This window comes from Rhinoraja longicauda, chromosome 4 (genome assembly GCF_053455715.1).
Source record: "Rhinoraja longicauda isolate Sanriku21f chromosome 4, sRhiLon1.1, whole genome shotgun sequence".
Lineage (NCBI taxonomy): Eukaryota > Metazoa > Chordata > Chondrichthyes > Rajiformes > Arhynchobatidae > Rhinoraja > Rhinoraja longicauda.
Window position 1 is genome coordinate 30,478,554 of NC_135956.1, and position 19,296 is coordinate 30,497,849.

At 42.3% G+C, this 19,296-nt stretch overlaps 1 protein-coding gene across 10 annotated transcripts in view; it reads right to left on the minus strand.

The window, feature by feature from the left end:
* The window catches only part of unm_hu7910 (un-named hu7910), a 175,871-nt gene that overhangs the window by 136,102 nt on the left and 20,473 nt on the right, over positions 1-19,296 (minus strand). For 8 of the 10 annotated variants that reach the window (XM_078397441.1, XM_078397438.1, XM_078397439.1 and 5 more), the window contains 2 exons: positions 9,870-10,019; positions 9,158-9,202 (listed from right to left, as the gene is read on the minus strand). In XM_078397441.1, the coding sequence (XP_078253567.1) occupies positions 9,158-9,202; positions 9,870-10,019 (195 nt within the window). The remainder of the gene's footprint in view (positions 1-9,157; positions 9,203-9,869; positions 10,020-19,296) is intronic. The other 2 variants (XM_078397440.1, XM_078397448.1) reach the window with 1 other exon arrangement.

Sequence of the window (19,296 nt, forward strand, 5' to 3'; positions counted from 1 at the left end):
TTGGTCTTCTGTGTGCTGCCGAGGCATGGACTCAAGGTTTTCAATAGCATCACAAATGCATTTTATCGATTTTCTGGGGTATTCGCTAAGAATTCCTGAGGTCAGCTGGTATATTACATGTTTTCATGGAAACTTTGAGCATAACTGTGTATATTTTCTTCGACCATCTCAGTTATTTTTTTCCTGGGACAAAGGTTCACATATTTCAGATGAACTTAGAGGATTTACAGAGATAATGTTGGTATTATCTTTCCAATGCCATGTAGTGACTGTAGAAAATAATCTATGTTTCAGAAACATACAGGAAAGCAAGGATCAATGTTACCTGATGGACCATAAGATGTGCAAGAAGGAACTACAGATGCTGGTTTAAACCAAAGATAGACACAAAAAGCTGGAGTAACTTAGTGGGACAGGCAGCATCTCTGGAGAGAAGGAATGGGTGACGTTTCGGGTCGGGACTCTTCTTCAGACTGGTTAGGGATAAGGGAAACGAGAGATATAGATGGTGATGTGGAGAGATATAAAACAATGAATAAAAGATATGCAAAAAAAGTAGCGATGATAAAGGAAACAGGCCATTGTAAGCTGTTTGTAGGGTGAAAATGAGAAGTTAGTGCGACTTGGGTGGGGGAGGGATAGAGAGAGAGGGAATGCCGGGCTACCTGAAATGAGAGAAATCAATATTCATACCACTGGGCTGTCAGCTGCCCAAGCAAAATATGAGATGCTATTCCTCCAATTTGCATTTAGCTTCACTCTGACAATGGAGGACAGAGGACAGAAAGGTCTGTGTAGGAATGGTGTCAGATTCAAGTTCTTGTTCATCCATCAGCCTTTTGTTTCATTGACCAAAGCCTATATAGGCATATTGAGGTTGATGGCTGAACTTCAGATGTCTCTATTAGCTTGAGATTTGAACGATATTTTACTGATTAAGATTTTGTCATCAATCGCAACTATCAGAAAGTGGTGTTGTACAGTGGTGAAGGATCTTTTCCTTGTGGATAGACAGAAAATGCTACAATACCTCAGCGGATCAGGCAGTATTCCTGGAAAACATCGGTAGGTCAGAGAGAGAAATCCCACAAAGTAGGCATACCTTGAGATTTCACAGTGGAGAAAAAAGGAACTGCAAATGTTGGCTTAGTGTCTTTCCTTGGAAAATCAGGATATGCAATTCCATGTTTCCACATGTACCCTTGTGGATGTTGAGTGCACGGCCAATTGAATACCACGGTTGAGGAGACCGTTGTTCTGGAGCAGAGAATTGTAGGTTGAATAATTTCCTATTAGTCCCAAGATTAGCTCTACTCAGCAGGAAGTTTCTTGGAGGCAAGGTTCAGTATTGTCACACCTCGATGTGCTTTATTGTGGCTTTAAAAGGTTTAGGAAAGTACAATGACTCCTAGCTTCAAACTACTGTGCATGTACAGAGCACCACAAAACCAGAGGTAATCAGATCAATGAAGGACAAAAAACTGCATTCTTGCTACTAATAGATCATTCCAGTTTGAACAGATTAGAAAGGGCTAGGGTATACAAGTTTGGCGATAATATAGAAGGAATACCTAGTACAGAGAACTAAGAGTCTGTGAAACACACCACCAGCTGGTGGCACGAGTGCTAACTGCCTTTATTCAGGAAGCTGATTAAGTTTCCCATCGGGAAAGACATCACATTGCGAGGAAGGCATGATTCATGCTGGAATACTGGTTTATGGAATCTCCTGAACGCCCTGATTATCTGAGGGTCAGAATGGAATTTTAAAGCATTTGTCCCCTCTTTAAAAAAGTTTTATTTTTATTTATAACCCTAGGAATTATCACAGCTTTAGCGCAAGAATTTCATTGAGCATTGCATACGTGGCAATAAAAAACCATTGAGCTTTATGCGTGGTTGTCACCGCAAGGAGTATTTAGCCATGGTGGTCTAGAAATCAGTGTGGGGTAGGCTTATTGGATTCACTGGTACTTTGCAATTCACTTCTATAAATATATCTTTAATGCCTCCACAATAATCGCATACAATTCAAAAAGCCCAAAGGTCGGGCAGAAAGTAAGGATGTCGACTACCTCAGAAGGTAGTAATCAGAATTATGCCTTTAATCACTGCAGTTTTCTACAAAATGGGCTCTGAAGCAACAACCAAGAAAGCACAGCATCGCCTCTACTTCCTTAGAAGGCTTAGGAAGTTTGGCATGTCCCCAACAACTTTCACCAACCTCTACAGATGCACCATAGAAAGTTTTTCATCAGGAAGCATCGCAGCTTGGTTTGGGAACAGCTCTATCCAAGACCGCAAGAAATTGCAGCAAATTGTGGATGCAGTCTAGACTATCACACAAACTAACCTCCCTTCCATTGACTCCATTTAAACCTCACCCTGCCTCGGCAAGGCCAGCAGCATAATCAAGGATGAGTCGCCACTCCCTCTTCTCCCGTCTCCCATGAGGCAAAAGGTATAGAAGTGTAAAAAACACCCCCCCCCCCCAGATTCAGGGAGTTTCTTCCCTGCTGTTATCAGTCATTGTCACTCATTGGAGCATATTCAACATATTAAAAATGTTTGATGAACAATTCTTAGAAGAAAAGTTTTAACATCCAGAATTTACAGTGTGACTATTTTCATTCTTGACCCGCAATTGCGTGCTCCAATGCAGAGTGAAAGATTTAACCAAACAGCAGCCTTACTAATTACTATCCTGCAAGATTTGCTCCAGATATTAAAGCCTAAAAGAATGTTTAATTGTATTTTTTATACACAATAAATTAAAGAATGTATTTTTTATTCTAATAGCATAGAACTATACAGCCAAATGTAACTCGCTGATGAGTATGGATCTATCTTCAATAAAAGATTTTTCAATCGTAAAATCTATTCTATGATTTTTTTCAAAAGACTGGCTAGATTTTGAACCTAATCACTCTGGCGCAAAACAAAATCATGGAAAATCTGAGATTGATAAAGTCCTGACAATTAAAAACAAAGCAATCTGTGCTAGTGTTTGCACTTGATACAACTAATATCTCATCCTGGCTTTTCAGAATTTATTTCCCATTTTCTCTCTCCTGCACTGGTATACGTTCCTTTGGAAAGCATTCAACTCCTGGGTTTTCAAACTGGAAGTGCAAGGAGTAGGTGGTGTTGCAGGCAAGCAGGATAACCAGAAAGGGCTGATACAAGATGGCCGCGCCGTTGCGTTTGGCTGCCTGTCGTCGCTCACCTAGAGATCGTAGTGTTCTTCGAGCCACTTTGGTCTACGACCGCCGAACCCTCCTGTTGATCCGACCCTCCGTCGTCGACTTCTTCAGTCCACGTCCCGGACAAAGTTTTTTCCAACGATCGCTCCTCGATCAACTCCCGGTAGATGTGCGGGCCCAGCCTTACATCCACCGCCGCACGTACCGCGCTAGGAGGCGGGGTAAACGCGCGGGAACATTTGAAAATTTAAAAAACCTCGCCCGCGCTCATCCCAACAGCGGCCTACCTCGCCCAGCGCTGCGAAGTCGGACCTGGTCGACCTTACAGCTCCATCCACCGGCGCTCCCTCGAGCTCAGGTATGCCGCTCTTCGACCGATCATCCCGGTCCCTGGACTGCCGGCCCGCGGGCTCCCAGCAAGGCCATCTGTGAAGCGCAGCGGCGTGGTCTCCCTGAACCTCCGCCCGCTAGCGTGGGAGCCACTACCAGACCGATGCTCACCTGCTGTCCCTGCTAAAGTGGCCCTGATCAACGCAAGATCCCTACAGAACAAGACCTTCATCCTCAACGACTTCTTCACCACCCGTGGATTGGACTTCTTACTGCTCACAGAATCCTGGCTTAACCCTGGTGAGCTTCCTCCACTCGTGGAACTCTGTCCTGATGACTGTAACTTCTTCACCTCGCCTAGGCTCTCCGGACGCGGTGGGGGCTTAGCCACTGTGTTTAAGAAACATTTCAACTGCCGCCTCCTGAACGCTGATCATTTCTCCAGTTTCGAGGTGCAACTAATTAAAGTAGGCCTAGCCTATCCGCTCTTAATTGTTCTTGTGTATCGCCCACCAAAAATGCATAAGGACTTCATCACCCAATTTGCTGATCTGATTTCTAGCATTTTGCCCAAATTTGACCGGATCATGATTCTTGGTGACTTTAATATTCATGTTTGCTGTCCCACTAAGCCTCTTGTGAGTGAATTTATGCACCTGGTTGAGTCCTTCAATCTGACTCTTCACACCACGGGACCCACTCACAAGTTAGGCCATACTCTCGACCTAGTGTTATCGTCCGGATTCCCAATCAACAACATTGAAACTACTGAAGCCTGTCTATCGGACCATAGCGCTATCATTTTTGACGCATCTCTGCCTTTATCTCCCGCAAAATCTCATCTCCCTGTTCGCTACTCCCGCGACATAAATTCATTGACTGCCAGTAAATTCTCCGAGGCTCTCACAGCTGCCCCCAACATCTGCACTATTGAGGCCTCTCCCCCCCATCTCAGCACTGAGGATCTCGCTTCTTTATTTAATATCACTTGCTCTTCCATCCTGGATTCTATCGCTCCCCTTAAAATGAAAAAGCCTAAGCCCAAAGGTCGGCCTTGGCTCAATGACACCACCAAAGCCCTAAGAAGGGAGTGCAGAAAATCAGAAAGGAGGTGGAAATGTGACAAGCTTCAAATTTCCTTCGAAATTCTGAGAAACAATCTTCTCAAATACCAGGAAGCAGTAAAGTCTGCTAGAGCACAATACTTCTCCGACCTTATTTCCAAAACTCTCATAACTCCAAGGTCCTATTTAGCACAATTACCTCTGTCATATGTCCCGCCCCCAGTACCAGCTTAGTTGGGTCCCCTGCTAAGTGCGAAGAATTCGCTAAATTTTTCACCAACAAAGTTGAGAACATTAGAATGAACATTTCCCCTCCCACCCGTGACCTAGCTGTCTCACTAGTCTGTTCATCTAAATTGGACTGCTTCCAACCCGTCACTCTATCCTCCCTTGCAAAGCTTGTCTCTGCTATGAAACCTGCAACCTGTCCCCTTGATCCTGCCCCCACTGCACTTCTGAAGGATGTCATTGCAATAGCCGGTCCTAGCATCCTCTCTATTATCAACAGTTCTCTGGCCACTGGCACTGTTCCAACCAGTTTCAAGCACGCGGTGGTCCAGCCCCTACTGAAAAAACCTAACCTAGACCCCACCTTGCGTAACAACTACAGACCCATTTCCAAACTGCCATTCCTGTCAAAAGTCCTTGAAAAGGCAATTCTAAACCAATTAGTGCCCTACCTGCACCAAAACACCATCCTGGAAAGTTTCCAGTCAGGTTTCAGAGCCCACCACAGCACAGAGTCTGCCTTGTTGAAGGTACACAACGACCTGCTTCTCGCCATCGACATCGGCGACTATGCAATCCTGCTCCTTCTCGACCTCAGCGCAGCGTTCGATACAGTGGACCACACCATCCTTATTGACCGTCTCCGGTACGCGGTTGGCATTGATGGCACTGCCCTGAGCTGGTTCGCTTCGTACCTCAAAGATAGGAGTTTCGCCATCAACATAGGCAGTTATTCCTCTGCTCCAGCTAGCCTCTCCTGCGGAGTTCCACAAGGCTCCATCCTAGGCCCCATTCTCTTCTCTCTATACATGCTCCCCCTTGGCCAAATCATTCAAAGGCACGGCATTTCTTTCCACTGCTATGCCGATGACACTCAGCTTTACCTCCCCCTGAAACCCAACAACCAGTCAAATTTAAACAGCCTCTTACACTGCCTTGAGGACATAAAATGTTGGATGGCACAGAACTTCCTCCAATTAAATGAGAGCAAGTCTGGGGACATCCTATTCGGCCCCCCCCCCCGACTCCATCAAATCGATAACAGGCAGTCTTGGAAGCCTATCCTGCCTAGTCAAACCGCATGTCAAAAACCTCGGCATGATATTTGACTCTGCATTAAAATTTGATAAGCAAGTCAACGCTGTGGTAAAAGCCAGCTTCTTCCAACTTCGAACGATAGCTAAAATCAAACCTTTCCTCCAATTCGACGACACAGAAAAAATCATTCACGCTTTCATTTCCTCCCGCCTAGACTACTGCAACTCCCTATACACTGGGATCAGCCAATCTTCCCTGTCCCGCCTGCAACTGGTCCAAAACGCCGCAGCGAGACTCCTGACGGGTACCCGTAAAAGGGACCACATCACCCCGATTCTGGCCTCTCTCCACTGGCTCCCTGTACGGTACAGAATCAATTTCAAGCTCCTCCTATTCACGTATAAAGCCCTAAATGGACATTCCCCCCCCTACATCAAAAATCTTCTAACCCACCTCTCTAACTCCAGGTCCCTCAGGTCGGCCGACTTGGGGCTACTCACTATCCCGCGGTCCAGGCTTAAGCTCAGGGGTGACCGCGTTTTTGCGGTTGCAGCTCCTAGACTGTGGAACAGCATCCCTCTCCCCATCAGAACTGCTCCCTCCATCGACTCCTTTAAGTCCAGGCTCAAAACCTATTTCTACTCCCTAGCGTTTGAGGCTCATTGAGGAGGCGCTGTGAACTGTTTGCGTGCTACTGTTTGTTTCTTTTTTTTTCCTTAGTACCTAATCAGATGTACAGCACTTTGGTCAACGTGGGTTGTTTTTAAATGTGCTATACAAATAAAATTGACTTGACTTGACTTGACAAAAGGGGGGGAAATCAATTTTTCCCAATAGCTGTAATCTTCGTTCTGGTACCATCCCTACAATCAATTTTGCACTCGGCTCATTGATGCCCTCATGGTTTGGTGACCAGAAATGTTCAAAAGTGCAACCAGTGAAGTCCAATATAAGATTTACATAATTTCACAACTTTTACATCTAAAACCACCATAAAAAGGTACTAATGTTTTGGTGAAATTTAGTCTACATGAAATTCAGTCTACTTTAAGCTGTGTTTGTCTATGAAAAAATACTTTAGCACGATAACTTATCTTTAAAATAATTTGCAATTTAATTTGGATTAAAACTCAAACCTAAAGTGGTAGATTTTTTGTAGATTCTGCCGCACTAGCTGAATATTTCTGGTCTTTTGTATTTTATTTTAGATATTCAACATCTGGAGTATGTTGGTTTTATATTATAATAGAATCAGTTTACCGTGCTTGGTGGGGGACTGCAAGTTGCACAATGCCGACTATCAATTTAAAATGGCCATCCAATGTAACAGAACATGATCTAAGGAAGAGAACTGAAGAATTGCAGATGGAATTTAACACATACAAGTACTCGGTGTTGCACTTTGGATGGACTTTGGAGTGTGTCATAGACAGAAAGAGCTAAGGAACAGATACATAGTTCCCTGAAAGTGCAGAGGCAGGTAGTGAAGACATGCCTCCCGATGGGTTGCAGCGGCAGACGCCTCCCGGCGGGCTGCAGAGTGAGCAAGGCCGGACGGAGCCACTGCAGGTCGGAGTCTACGTGGCTGTTGGAGCCTGGGTTGGTGAAGCCCGCGACGAGTGAGCAAGTCGACGAAGCCCATGGCTGGGGACTGGGTCAGTGCCACGGAGGTGTCCAGAGAGGACTCGGCAGCATTGTGGAGAGGTTGGGGAGGTGGCCGACAGTGGCGTAGAGGTGGACACGTGATGTTAGGAGTCACTGTCGAGGGAAGGAATGAAGGAGGACCCAGCATGGGGGGACCGCAGTGAGGGGGGGAAGACGACTGCCGTGTGTGGGGCTGGGGTAGAACAATGGACACCCGCCATGAGGGAGGGGGAGGAACAATGGACAACCCGGCATGGGGGTACCGCCGTGAAGGAGGGGGGCGAACAAAGGGGGAACTGGCACGGGGGGATTTATAACTTTGTAAACGCCCTTCTTGGCAAGGTATGCGAGCAAAGAATTTCAGTGTGACTTGTCGCATGTGACAATAAAGTTTGCATTCATTCAAGGTGGTGTTTAGCATGTTTGCCTTCAACAATCAGTGCACCAAATTGGAATGACACTGTTCAAGATCATACTTAGAAACATAGAAAATAGGTGCAGGAGTAGACCATTCGGCCCTTCGAGCCAGCACCGCCATTCAATATGATCATAGCTGATCACCCAAAATCAGTACCCCGTTCAATGTTTTAAACATCCTTTAGCCAATTAGACAGTTACAAGGATAGGAAACTCTCAGTGGGCTGTGGACCAAATTCAGATCAACTTGGTTAGCAGGCAGACGTTGTACTGAAGAACCTACTTCCGTGCTGTATAACATTTTGACCCATGATCTCCGGTGGCAACTCACTGCAAATACCAAGTACTCTGTTAAAGCCTAGCTCTCAGATGCTCTCTAAACCTCCTCCATATCAGGTTTCCTTCTAGCACATAAATCATAACTGTAGAGTCAGTAGAGACTTCAGCATAATAGAGGAATACCAGCAACAATGTCTCTACAAAACCTTTCAAATCAATTAACAAAGTTAGCAAACCAACATCAATATCTTCCCATGCCAACATTGTGTCTGATTGTGCTCTATCAGCATGCGGGCTGCAGTGTTTTCATGCCCAATACTAGACTCTCAAAGCAGGCGATTTACTCTGAACACCATCATGGAAAAAGATCACAAAAAATTCAGAAAATATGCGTCAATGATGTTTAAGAAAATAACTGCAGATGCTGGTACAAATCGATTTATTCACAAAATGCTGGAGTAACTCAGCAGGTCAGGCTGTCAATGATGTTCTGGATATTGCTTCCCACTTGAGGAAACCCTTGCCCATGACCATTCAAAATGGAGTATGCACCCGTTTCTACAACTGGAGTACATAACATAACAAGCTACCCACACACACCCTCACATACTATCTTTGCTACTTGTGGAAGAAACCAATAATCCAACATTTCAGCCAACTCAGAAAGAGACCAAAACCTAATCTGAATATCAGTTTAAAAAAAGGACCCTTTCTTTAAATTAGCCAGGCTTGTAAATACAGACCAATTAATTGATTTCATTCACTTCATTCATATCCTTGTCCCTACATTATAGTATTATGCAAAAATGAAAGCACATTGAAGCACAAACTAATTATCATTGCAAATCTTAACATAGAATAAAAATGCCAACACAATAATATCCAAAAAACAATGATGAGATGAGATTTCAGGATAGAAAAGAGCATATCATTCAGTAACAGTGGAAATCCTACCTTGCAATACCTCTGAAAAATTATAACGAAATTCTTTTGCCTTTGCTGCATGTGTGATAAAAATAAAACTTTTAAAGAACGGTGGGAAAGATATGCATGCAGAGATGAAAAATCACTATAAGAAACAAGTTTGAGATAAATAACATCCCAAAATGGATTAGCGCCGTTTCAATTTGATTTTTAATTATCAACTCATTTACTATAATGCAAATTTAGACTATTAAAGATTGCACTGCACACAAATATATGCATTTAATTCACACGGTATTCCTGTAAATCAATGAAAAATGGTTAAATCAGGTGAAGGTCATACATACAGTTGCGATATTTTTGAAGCTTTTCCCAGTAAAATACATGAAGTTTGCCAGAAAGTTATTTTGTATGACAAAATTCCATATGGTTTTGTGATTCTGCAATTCTTGTCCATTCCAAGATTATACGAGACTATCTTAGCAAAGGTAGAGCAACTGCAGATTGCAAGTGAATCCATAACTGTAATAATTGAATGAGGCATATCATGGAAACCAACCACTAGCCACTATAGTTTGAGATGCAATTGAAATGTGATCAAAAATGATAACTAATTTACAGGATGAAATTAATAAAATAATTCACAAAATATTGAGCTTCACAATAAAATCCTGAACTCCACTTTTTCTAACAGATCAGCCTTCAAGTATTTCTGCAGTAATTTGAAAAATGATAAACTTACCCAGAACTTCCTCATAATCCACCAAGTCAAACCAAATAACAGCTACCGATGACCAGACTCCAAGTAAAGCAATTATCATGAACCACGGTAAGAATGAAGTTCCAGAAGGCCCATCTCCTTTCTTCCCATTTTTATTAGAACCATGTTTATCTGAAACAGAAGAAATTGTGGTTGATCATCTGTGGTCTGTAAAAATGAATAAAATTGTTGAACATTTATCAGGTTTTTTTTAACATACACAGGCAGAGACTCACCAAATGCTATTTCGCCTGATTTGGATAAAAATCTTATATTACAGCAGAATCTGATTGGGCCATATTCTGCATGGTGGACTGGTCTGGAAGGTTAGATCACGTGTGATCCAAGGTGAGCTACCCAATAAGATTTCTGAATTAGCTTGGAGGAAGAGTGAAATGTGAAGTGTGTTTTTCTAAGTTGAGGCCTGTAACCAATGGAATGCCACATGTCTCAGTGTTGGGTTCACTGTTATTTGTTATCTACATTAATGACTTGAATGACAATATAGTTACCATTGTTAGTTAATCATATCATATCATATCATATCATATATATACAGCGCGGAAACAGGCCTTTTCGGCCCACCAAGTCCGCGCCGCCCAGCAATCCCCGTACATTAACACTATCCTACACCCACTAGGGACAATTTTTACATTTACCCAGCCAATTAACCTACAAACCTGTACGTCTTTGGAGAATTTGCAGAAGACGCCAAAATTGGTGGTATGATCAACTTTTTACACACATTGAATAGTCCGTATCTGGGATAAGCTGCCAGAAGAAGCTACAGAAGCAGATACAATGACGACTTTTAAAATACATTTAAGATTCAAGATTTGGACAGATATATGGATAAGAAGGTTTAGAAAGCTATGGGCCTATAGCAGGCAAATGGGACCTGTCCAAGATGGACCAAAGGGCCTGTTTCCATGCTGTGCATCTCTATGACTCTAATACAGTAAAAGGTAAACAACTACAACCACAGCTTACTTCACCCTAAATAATATGTATGCAACTTCAGCAGTGCAAATGCTTATTTCCATCACACACAATAATGATCAGCTTTCAAACATTATTTTTACTGTTAAGTTAATTAAGTCTCCCCCATCACTCAGAACTGGATCTGCAGGACTTCAACAATTCAGTCATTGATCATACAGCATGGAAATAAGCTCTTTGACCCAGCTTGTCCAGTATAATAAGGTCATAAGTGATACGAGTAGAATTAAGCCATTCGGCCATCAAGTCGACTCCGTCATTCAATCATGGATGATCGATCCCTCCCTCCAAACCCCATTTCCTGCCTTCCCATAACCTCTGACACCTGTATTATCAGGTTTTAGCTGAAATGGCCCCATTTGCATGTGCTTGGCGCATATCCCTCTAAATCTTTCCTATTCAAATATCTATCCAAATGATTTTGACATTGCCATTGTACTCGCCCCCGGTGGCTTCCTCTGGCAGCTCCACCCATACAAGGACCATCTGTGTGTGAAGGAACTACAGATGCTCCCCCAACTTAAAGATTACATCATGAGGCCCTCTGCATAAGTCAGATATTATGCAAGTTGGCTTTTTATTATTCTCAGACTAGCCATGATCTTCTTACATATTTGTTACAATCTCAAAGTGATCATTGCTTTCTCACTTCTACATTCCATCCTCAAACTCACTGGGTGATCCAAGAATCTGATGTATTGCGTTATTACTTGGTTTAGTAAAATGATGCCCGAGAGATCTGTGTTACAGCTTCACTCAAGTTGACACCACATATTTAGTTTTATTTGCTGCTCTCCTTAAAGTTAATATCCTGTCCTTTATATTTAGTCAATTCATACAATCTGAATGCTACTGGCAATGGCAGCATTTGTTGCCCACTGCTAGTTGATCCTGACTGAGTAAGGTAATGTGTGAGGTTATCCACTTTGGTGGTAAGAATAGGAAGGCAGATTATTTTCTAAATGGTATCAAGTTAGGAAAAGGGGACGTACAATGAGATCTGGGTGTCCTAGTGCATCAGTCACTGAAAGGAAGCGTGCAGGTACAGCAGGCTGTGAAGAAAGCCAATGGAATGTTGGCCTTCATAACAAGAGGAGTTGAGTATAGGAGCAAAGAGGTTCTTCTGCAGTTGTACAGGGCCCTGGTGAGACTGCACCTGGAGTACTGTGTGCAGTTTTGGTCTCCAAATTTGAGGAAGGATATTCTTGCTATTGAGGGCATGCAGCGTAGGTTTACTAGGTTAATTCCCGGAATGGCGGGACTATCGTATGTTGAAAGACTGGAGCGACTAGGCTTGTATACACTGGAATTTAGGATGAGAGGGGATCTTATTGAAACATATAAGATTATTAAGGGGTTGGACACGTTAGAGGCAGGAAACATGTTCCCAATGTTGGGGGAGTACAGAACCAGGGGCCACAGTTTAAGAATAAGGGGTAGGCCATTTAGAACGGAGATGAGGAAAAACTTTTTCAGTCAGAGAGTTGTAAATCTGTGGAATTCTCTGCCTCAGAAGGCAGTGGAGGCCAATTCTCTGAATGCTTTCAAGAGAGAGCTAGATAGAGCTCTTAAAGATAGTGGAGTCGGGGGGTATGGGGAGAAGGCAGGAACGGGGTACTGATTGGGAATGATCAGCCATGATCACATTGAATGGTGGTGCTGGCTCGAAGGGCCAAATGGCCTACTCCTGCACCTATTGTCTATTGAGTAGGCAGTTAATAATGACCCAAAAGTGAATGGGTTTTCGACGGGTGATCCGGTTTCCTCCCACACTCCAAAAACATACAGTTTTACAGTTTAATTGGCTTTAGTAAAGATTGTAAATTGTTCCTAGTGGGTAGCATAGTGCTCATAAATGGGGATTGCTGGTGAATGCAGTGGAGGGGGGGGGGGAGGAACTGGAAGCAAGAAAAATAACTCAGGACAGATCACCAACAGACAACCTCAGGCAAGGAGGTGTCTACCTTTCCTGATAGGCCGATTGTTGGTTAGATAAATTGTTGCAAACTGTAGAACTGGTTACATACTTTTAGTGGAGAGGGGGGTGGTGAGGGGAGGGCAAGGGTGGTGTTTGTTGAAGAAATTATCTATAAAAATTGGATAAATCAACATTCGTACTGCTGGGTTGTGAGCTCCCAAGCAAAATATTAGTTGCTGTTCCTCCAATTTGCATATGGCCTCACTCTGGCAATGGGGGAAGCCCAGGACAGAAAAGTCAGCATGGGAATGGGAGTTAAAGTGGTTAGCAACCGGGAGATCCAGTAGGGCCTGGCAGACTGATCTCAAGAGTTCAGCGGAATGGTCACTGAATCTATGCTTTGCCGTGCCAATGTACAGGAGCCCACATTGGGAACCCCCGATGCAGTAAACGAGGTTAGAAGAGGTGCATGTGAGCAGCTGTCTCAGCTGAAAGGACCGTCGGGGTCCCTGGATGCAGTTGAGGGAGGAGGTACAAGGATAGGTATTACAACTCCTGTGGTTGCGGGAGAAAGCGTCTGGGAAGGGATGAGTGAACCAAGGAGTTGCAAAAAGAGCGGGCTCTGCGGAAGGCAGCAGGAGGTGGAGATGGGAATGTGCGATTTGTGATGGGATCAGGTCGCAAGTGATTGCAATGTCAGAGGATGACGTGTTGGATGCAGAGGTCGATGGAGTGAAAGGTGAGGACCATGTGAACCTTGTTGCGTCTGGGGAGGGAGGGCCGAATTCTAGGATTAATATATGATGAGCGTTTGATAGCGCTGGGCCTCTACTCGCTAGAGTTTGGAAGGATGAGGGAGGACCTCATTCAAACTTACCGAATAGTGAAAGGCCTGGATAGAGTGGATGTGGAAAGGATGTTTCCACGAGTGGGAGAGTCTAGGAACAGAGGACATGCCTCAGAATAAAAGGACGTTCCTTTAGAAAGGAGATGGAGGAATTTCATTAGTCAGGGGGTGGTGAGTCTATGGAAATCATTGCCACAGAAGGCTGTGGAGGCCAAGTCAATGGGTATTTTAAAGGCAGAGATAGATTCCTGACTAGTACGGGTGTCAGGGGTTATTGGTAGAAGGCAGGAGAATGAGGTTAAGAAGGAAAGGTAGATTAGCCATGATTGAATGGCGGAGTAGACATGATGGGCCAGATGGCCTAATTCTGCTCCTATCACTTATGAACTTATGACACACAAGTGATGCAGGTAAGGAATCCCTCCATGACATCCAAGTGGAAACCATGTTCACTAAAGAATGAGAACGTCTCAAGATGTCCCCGTAGGGAAAGCCTCATCTTGGGAGCTGATGTGGCCGACACAAAGGAATTATGAGTAGGGAATAGTGTCTTTACAAAAGGAAGAAAGTATAATCAAGATAACCATGGGAGTCAGTATGTTTGTTGTAGATTCCATTTCAGTGGGGTTTTGCTAGAGTTCATCAGTTTCAAAGTTAACTTTACTCTAATTACCATTTAATTATTTGAATAACTTCCTAGTTGTAATTTGGTGCAATTTGAACTTGTACACTTGGATCAATCGTTCAGAGCTTCAGCTCCCTGCCCAGTAACTACTGCACTATCATAATCTTTTGACATTTTTCTGCTGCTAGTGGTGACCATGGATCACAGATGCCCCATTTTGAACTGTTATGTGCATTCTTTGCCTGTCCCATCAATGCAATGAAGGTTCTCCTCAATGTGGAAGATACATCTCTATCTCGACAAAGGCCCTGTCACACATAGAAAGGCATTTAGGACTTGCGGCAGGTGGTGAGGAAGTCGATGCAAGGGCAAGCCCAGTCTGGTGATTATGTCCTCCTGAACGTAAACAGTAATGATGCCAATAAACTTAATTTGAAGTTTATTTATAAACCACCGTTCCCTAACTGGAACAGTGTTCTAGTGTCAAGGGGGGTCCAGTCAGCACCCATAAATGAGCATGATGCCACAACTGCATCTTTACATTTGTTATTACTTAAGCAAATGAGGGTGACATTACCAGAGAACTTCAAAATCCCTATGCACCTTATATAATTAGTGCACAAATTGTAACAACTTTTGATTAAATATGCACTGCAATCTACTTGACTCACCAAATGCTAAAAAATCATAAGTAATACAACAAAGGAAGAGGTCAGGAGGGCAATGTAATTGGAGTGTTATAAAACAATCGGCATAGATTTAAAAGATTAGCTGACTCATCTCAACCCAATCCCATCTGTTTCACTTTAAAAGGAAATCTTTTGAATACATCAATCTCTTAACATATATCTGTGGTATGCTTGGAACATAATTATCAATTAGGAGAGAAGAACTATATCAGCTTGGGAAAAAACTTTGTATAGTTGGGATCCATTACTGAACATGTTGATGACTCAACTGAGTCCCAATTCTGCATCATTAAAATTGTTTAATAACAACAATTTGAATAGGAAATCAGTTCAACATTTTCCAAGTTGGGTCAATGTGGAGGAGTATTGATGAATCGCTACTTTGCCACTTTGGAAAATGTGGGAAAAGGGCTTGTGAATAAGGAAATAAACAATTAATAGTTTTCCAGCAATCCCCTAACAACCATGCTTCCTGAATATCATTCTGAGATTCAAAAGAGCATGGATATTCTGCATTAACTTGTTTACATGCGGCACATACCCAGCAAGTAGTTCAGCCACGCATACCAAAATTAATCATGATTTCATCAAGTAATGCTGAGATGGTAGTCTCTAATTTCCTTCTTTCCTCTGCCTCCAATTTGTTGAAGAAACAGGATAGCAAGTGAGGTACACTCCGATCGAATGATGCAAACTGAGCATTCAGTGAGAATTGAGCAGTTGAATGTCTGCTTTTGGCTTTGACTACTTTAAGAGCATGGTATATTTGAATAATGCCTGGCTACTTAATCACAATGCATCCTCCTACTTCCCCCACCAATACCAATTACTTCTTTGCATTTTTTTTATTAAATGACCCAAATAGATATTCAAATAAATTAATTTTATTTTAGCTTTAATTTTTTAGATAAATAAGCCAGGCAGTGAATCTTTCAGAAACTTAAATTTAGTTAGGTTGACTTCAACATTTAAATTGCCATGGAATAGTTTGACATTTGACACAATGTAGAGATTTTATTTTAAAAAGCTTGAAAATTACGTCTCCTTCATATGGGCTAATGATTAATTTCCCTCAAATTAGAACACTGTAAACTTGAGCGGATGCACTTCATCACACAAATGAAAAAAGGTGCTGCATTTTTTCACGTCTTAAACTAAGGCCCTATTTGCCCTCCCAACTGAGTGCAAAAGAACCCATGGAACAGTTCTGAAGACAAACTGATTCACATTTAATTCATTTAAATTCATTGGGCGGCACGGTAGCGCAGCGGTAGAGTTGCTGCTTTACAGCGAATGCAGCGCCGGAGACTCAGGTTCGATCCTGACTACGGGTGCTGCACTGTAAGGAGTTTGTACGTTCTCCCCGTGACCTGCATGGGTTTTCTCCGAGATCTTCGGTTTCCTCCCACACTCCAAAGACGTACAGGTATGTAGGTTAATTGGCTGGGTAAATGTTAAAAAAAATTGTCCCTAGTGGGTGTAGGATAGTGTTAATGTACGGGGATCGTTGGGCAGCATGGACTTGGAGGGCCGAAAAGGCCTGTTTCCGGCTGTATATATATGATATGATATGATAAACATTTCCAAAACAGATTAATGAGGCTATTATCTTGTCACTATTTTCAAGAACTTGTGATACATAAACTGCATCAGTTTCTTACATTATAGTGCTTTTTGTATTTCTGATGTCATGAAAGATGAAAGCCACTCGTTATCGTTGTTAAATAAATATCTGCTTGAGGGACTCTCCAGCATTCCTAATCCTTAGCAATTGGAAATCACTTTAGCTCAAAGCAGCTCTCAATACTTAAATTATTCTGTCACCTCATCTCATCTGAAAATCCCTCACCATATTTTTGGTATTATTTGCAATTTCCTTCCAGGCTGTAGACATTCAATGAACATCAATTTGTCATTTGTACCAAGGTGAAATTGATGCATCCTTTAATTAAACATTGGGGATCATGTATAACTAATTTCCCCAACATTTTACAAATCAGAAACAAGGAACCACTACTGAAAGACAATCAGTGCAATATCTCTTGGGATTTGGTCAAATAAACGCTTCATTTAGCTGTTGTTTGCAAAAACAAACTAAATAGCAGAGTGCAGTTTAAAATGCTCTCGGGGTAATTCATTAGATTACTTAGGGGCACAACTTTTTTTTCCCAAGCTCTGTAACAAGAGAATGCACTGGTAGCTCTAAATTCTTCAATATAAATAGTTCATGGCCTTGCACCCGAATTACACTTTAGATGTACCAATTGTTTGCCCCAAATTATCTTGAAATGGTTAATAGAAAATTTATGACAAAACCTACAACTCAAAAGAAGGAAATTATTTTCTTAATACACATTTTAAAATAACATAGTAATCACATGTGAGATCATAAAGCAAATGTTGTGCATCTCACTGAATTGCAAGCTAGCTATAAAACTCTAATCTGGTCTTTTTCATACCATGATCTTTAATCTGATGCATGACCAAAAACTGAAGCCAAACTACTATTCAGATTTATTGCTAGTTCAGGCACAACAGGAAAGGGGCCTATGATCAAGCAGAGAGCCACTTTACTTTAACATTACAAACCCAAAATAAAGAAATCAAATTCTTAACCACATTATAACAAAGTACAACTATAAAATTCTAGAGCACTCCAAAAAACCTTTGATTCCAAGTCTTTAAAAGGTAGGAGTGCCACAATAAGAAAACATCCAGCGTTCCATGCATACAAAAGCAAAGTGTTACCTGCATCATCAGCCATGAAATCAGTCATCTACTTTCCATAAAGTAGTAAAGAAACTGTACAAAATCTTATTCTGAAGAAAAGCAAATCAAAATGTACAACTCTGGAACTGAAACACCAGCCTCAGAGGAGAAAGCGAGAGCTAACTCAGCTATAACCCGATATGAGACCAGCCAATAGAATCTGTGAGCAGAGTATTTTTAGTCAAACAGATTCAAGCACTCATATGGAAATACTCCTCATTGAATGACAACTATTTGGCATCAACCTTATCCAAGTCATCCAAGCAAAAGTCATCACTAATATTCACTCACTATCCAGTGATAAATAGCTCAATGAGAACAAAAGAACAAAATGTCTGACTATTTTCCCTGCAAAGCAGGCCATAATAATAGATGTGGCTAAAAAATGTATTCATTTGACACAGTACATTATTGGGCTTTAAACATTTTTAATCAGAGTATCTATTTCAGATAACTAACTGCACACTGAACCGTAACGTCATTATTCTCACTCCTCACTTAATTGATAAGTCTTTACATGCAAACCAGTACCATAGAACAGTACAACAAAGCAGCAAGCCTTTCAGCCCACATGTCTGTGCTGAACATGCCAAGATAAACTAATCTTATCTGCTGGCGCATGATCCACATCCTTCCATTTCCTGCACATCCATGTGCCTATCTAAAAGTTTCTTAAATGCCACTACCGTATCTGCCACATCAACCACCCATGGCAATTCATTCCAGGTACCCATCATCCTTGATATAAAAATAACAAACTTACCCTGGACATCTCCCTGAAACGTTGCCCCTCTCACCTTGAACCCAAGCCCTCTACTCTTTGACATTTCCCCCCTGGGAAAGAGGTTTTGACTGTCGTATCCTATGTGCACCTCTCATAATTTTATATACTTCTATCAGATCTTCCATCAACCTCCAGTAAAAACAATCCAAATCTGTCCAACCTCTCCTTATAGTTAATAACCTCTAATCCAGGCATCATTCTGGGAAACGTTTTCTGTATGCTCTCCGCAGACTTGACATCATTCGCATAATGGGCCGACCAGAACTGCATGCTTACTGTAAATGTTTATTTTCCTCCAGCTGCTTGCTAAAGCTTCCAAGTACAAATCCTACATGAATTATATTCCGCTCTTTGTGTCTCCAGCACATCTCATCTGAAAGTGTGAAATTCCACGCCAGTACTTCCTCTACTTCTTCCTTGCTCCTCAATCTAAGATTCTGCTCATCATGGTTGATTGGAACTCACAACTGTATAACATATAACATATAACAACTACAGCATGGAAACAGGCCTGTCCGGCCCTACCAGTCCACGCCGACCATTCTCCCTGACCTAGTCTCATCTACCTGCACTCAGACCATAACCCTCCTATCCATATACCTATCCAATTTACTCTTAAATAATAAAATCGAGCCAGCCTCCACCACTTCCACCGGAAGCCCATTCCATACAGCCACAACCCTCTGAGTAAAGAAGTTCCCCCTCATGTTACCCCTAAACCTTTGTCCCTCAATTCTGAAGTTATGTCCCCTTGTTGGAATCTTCCCCACTCTCAAAG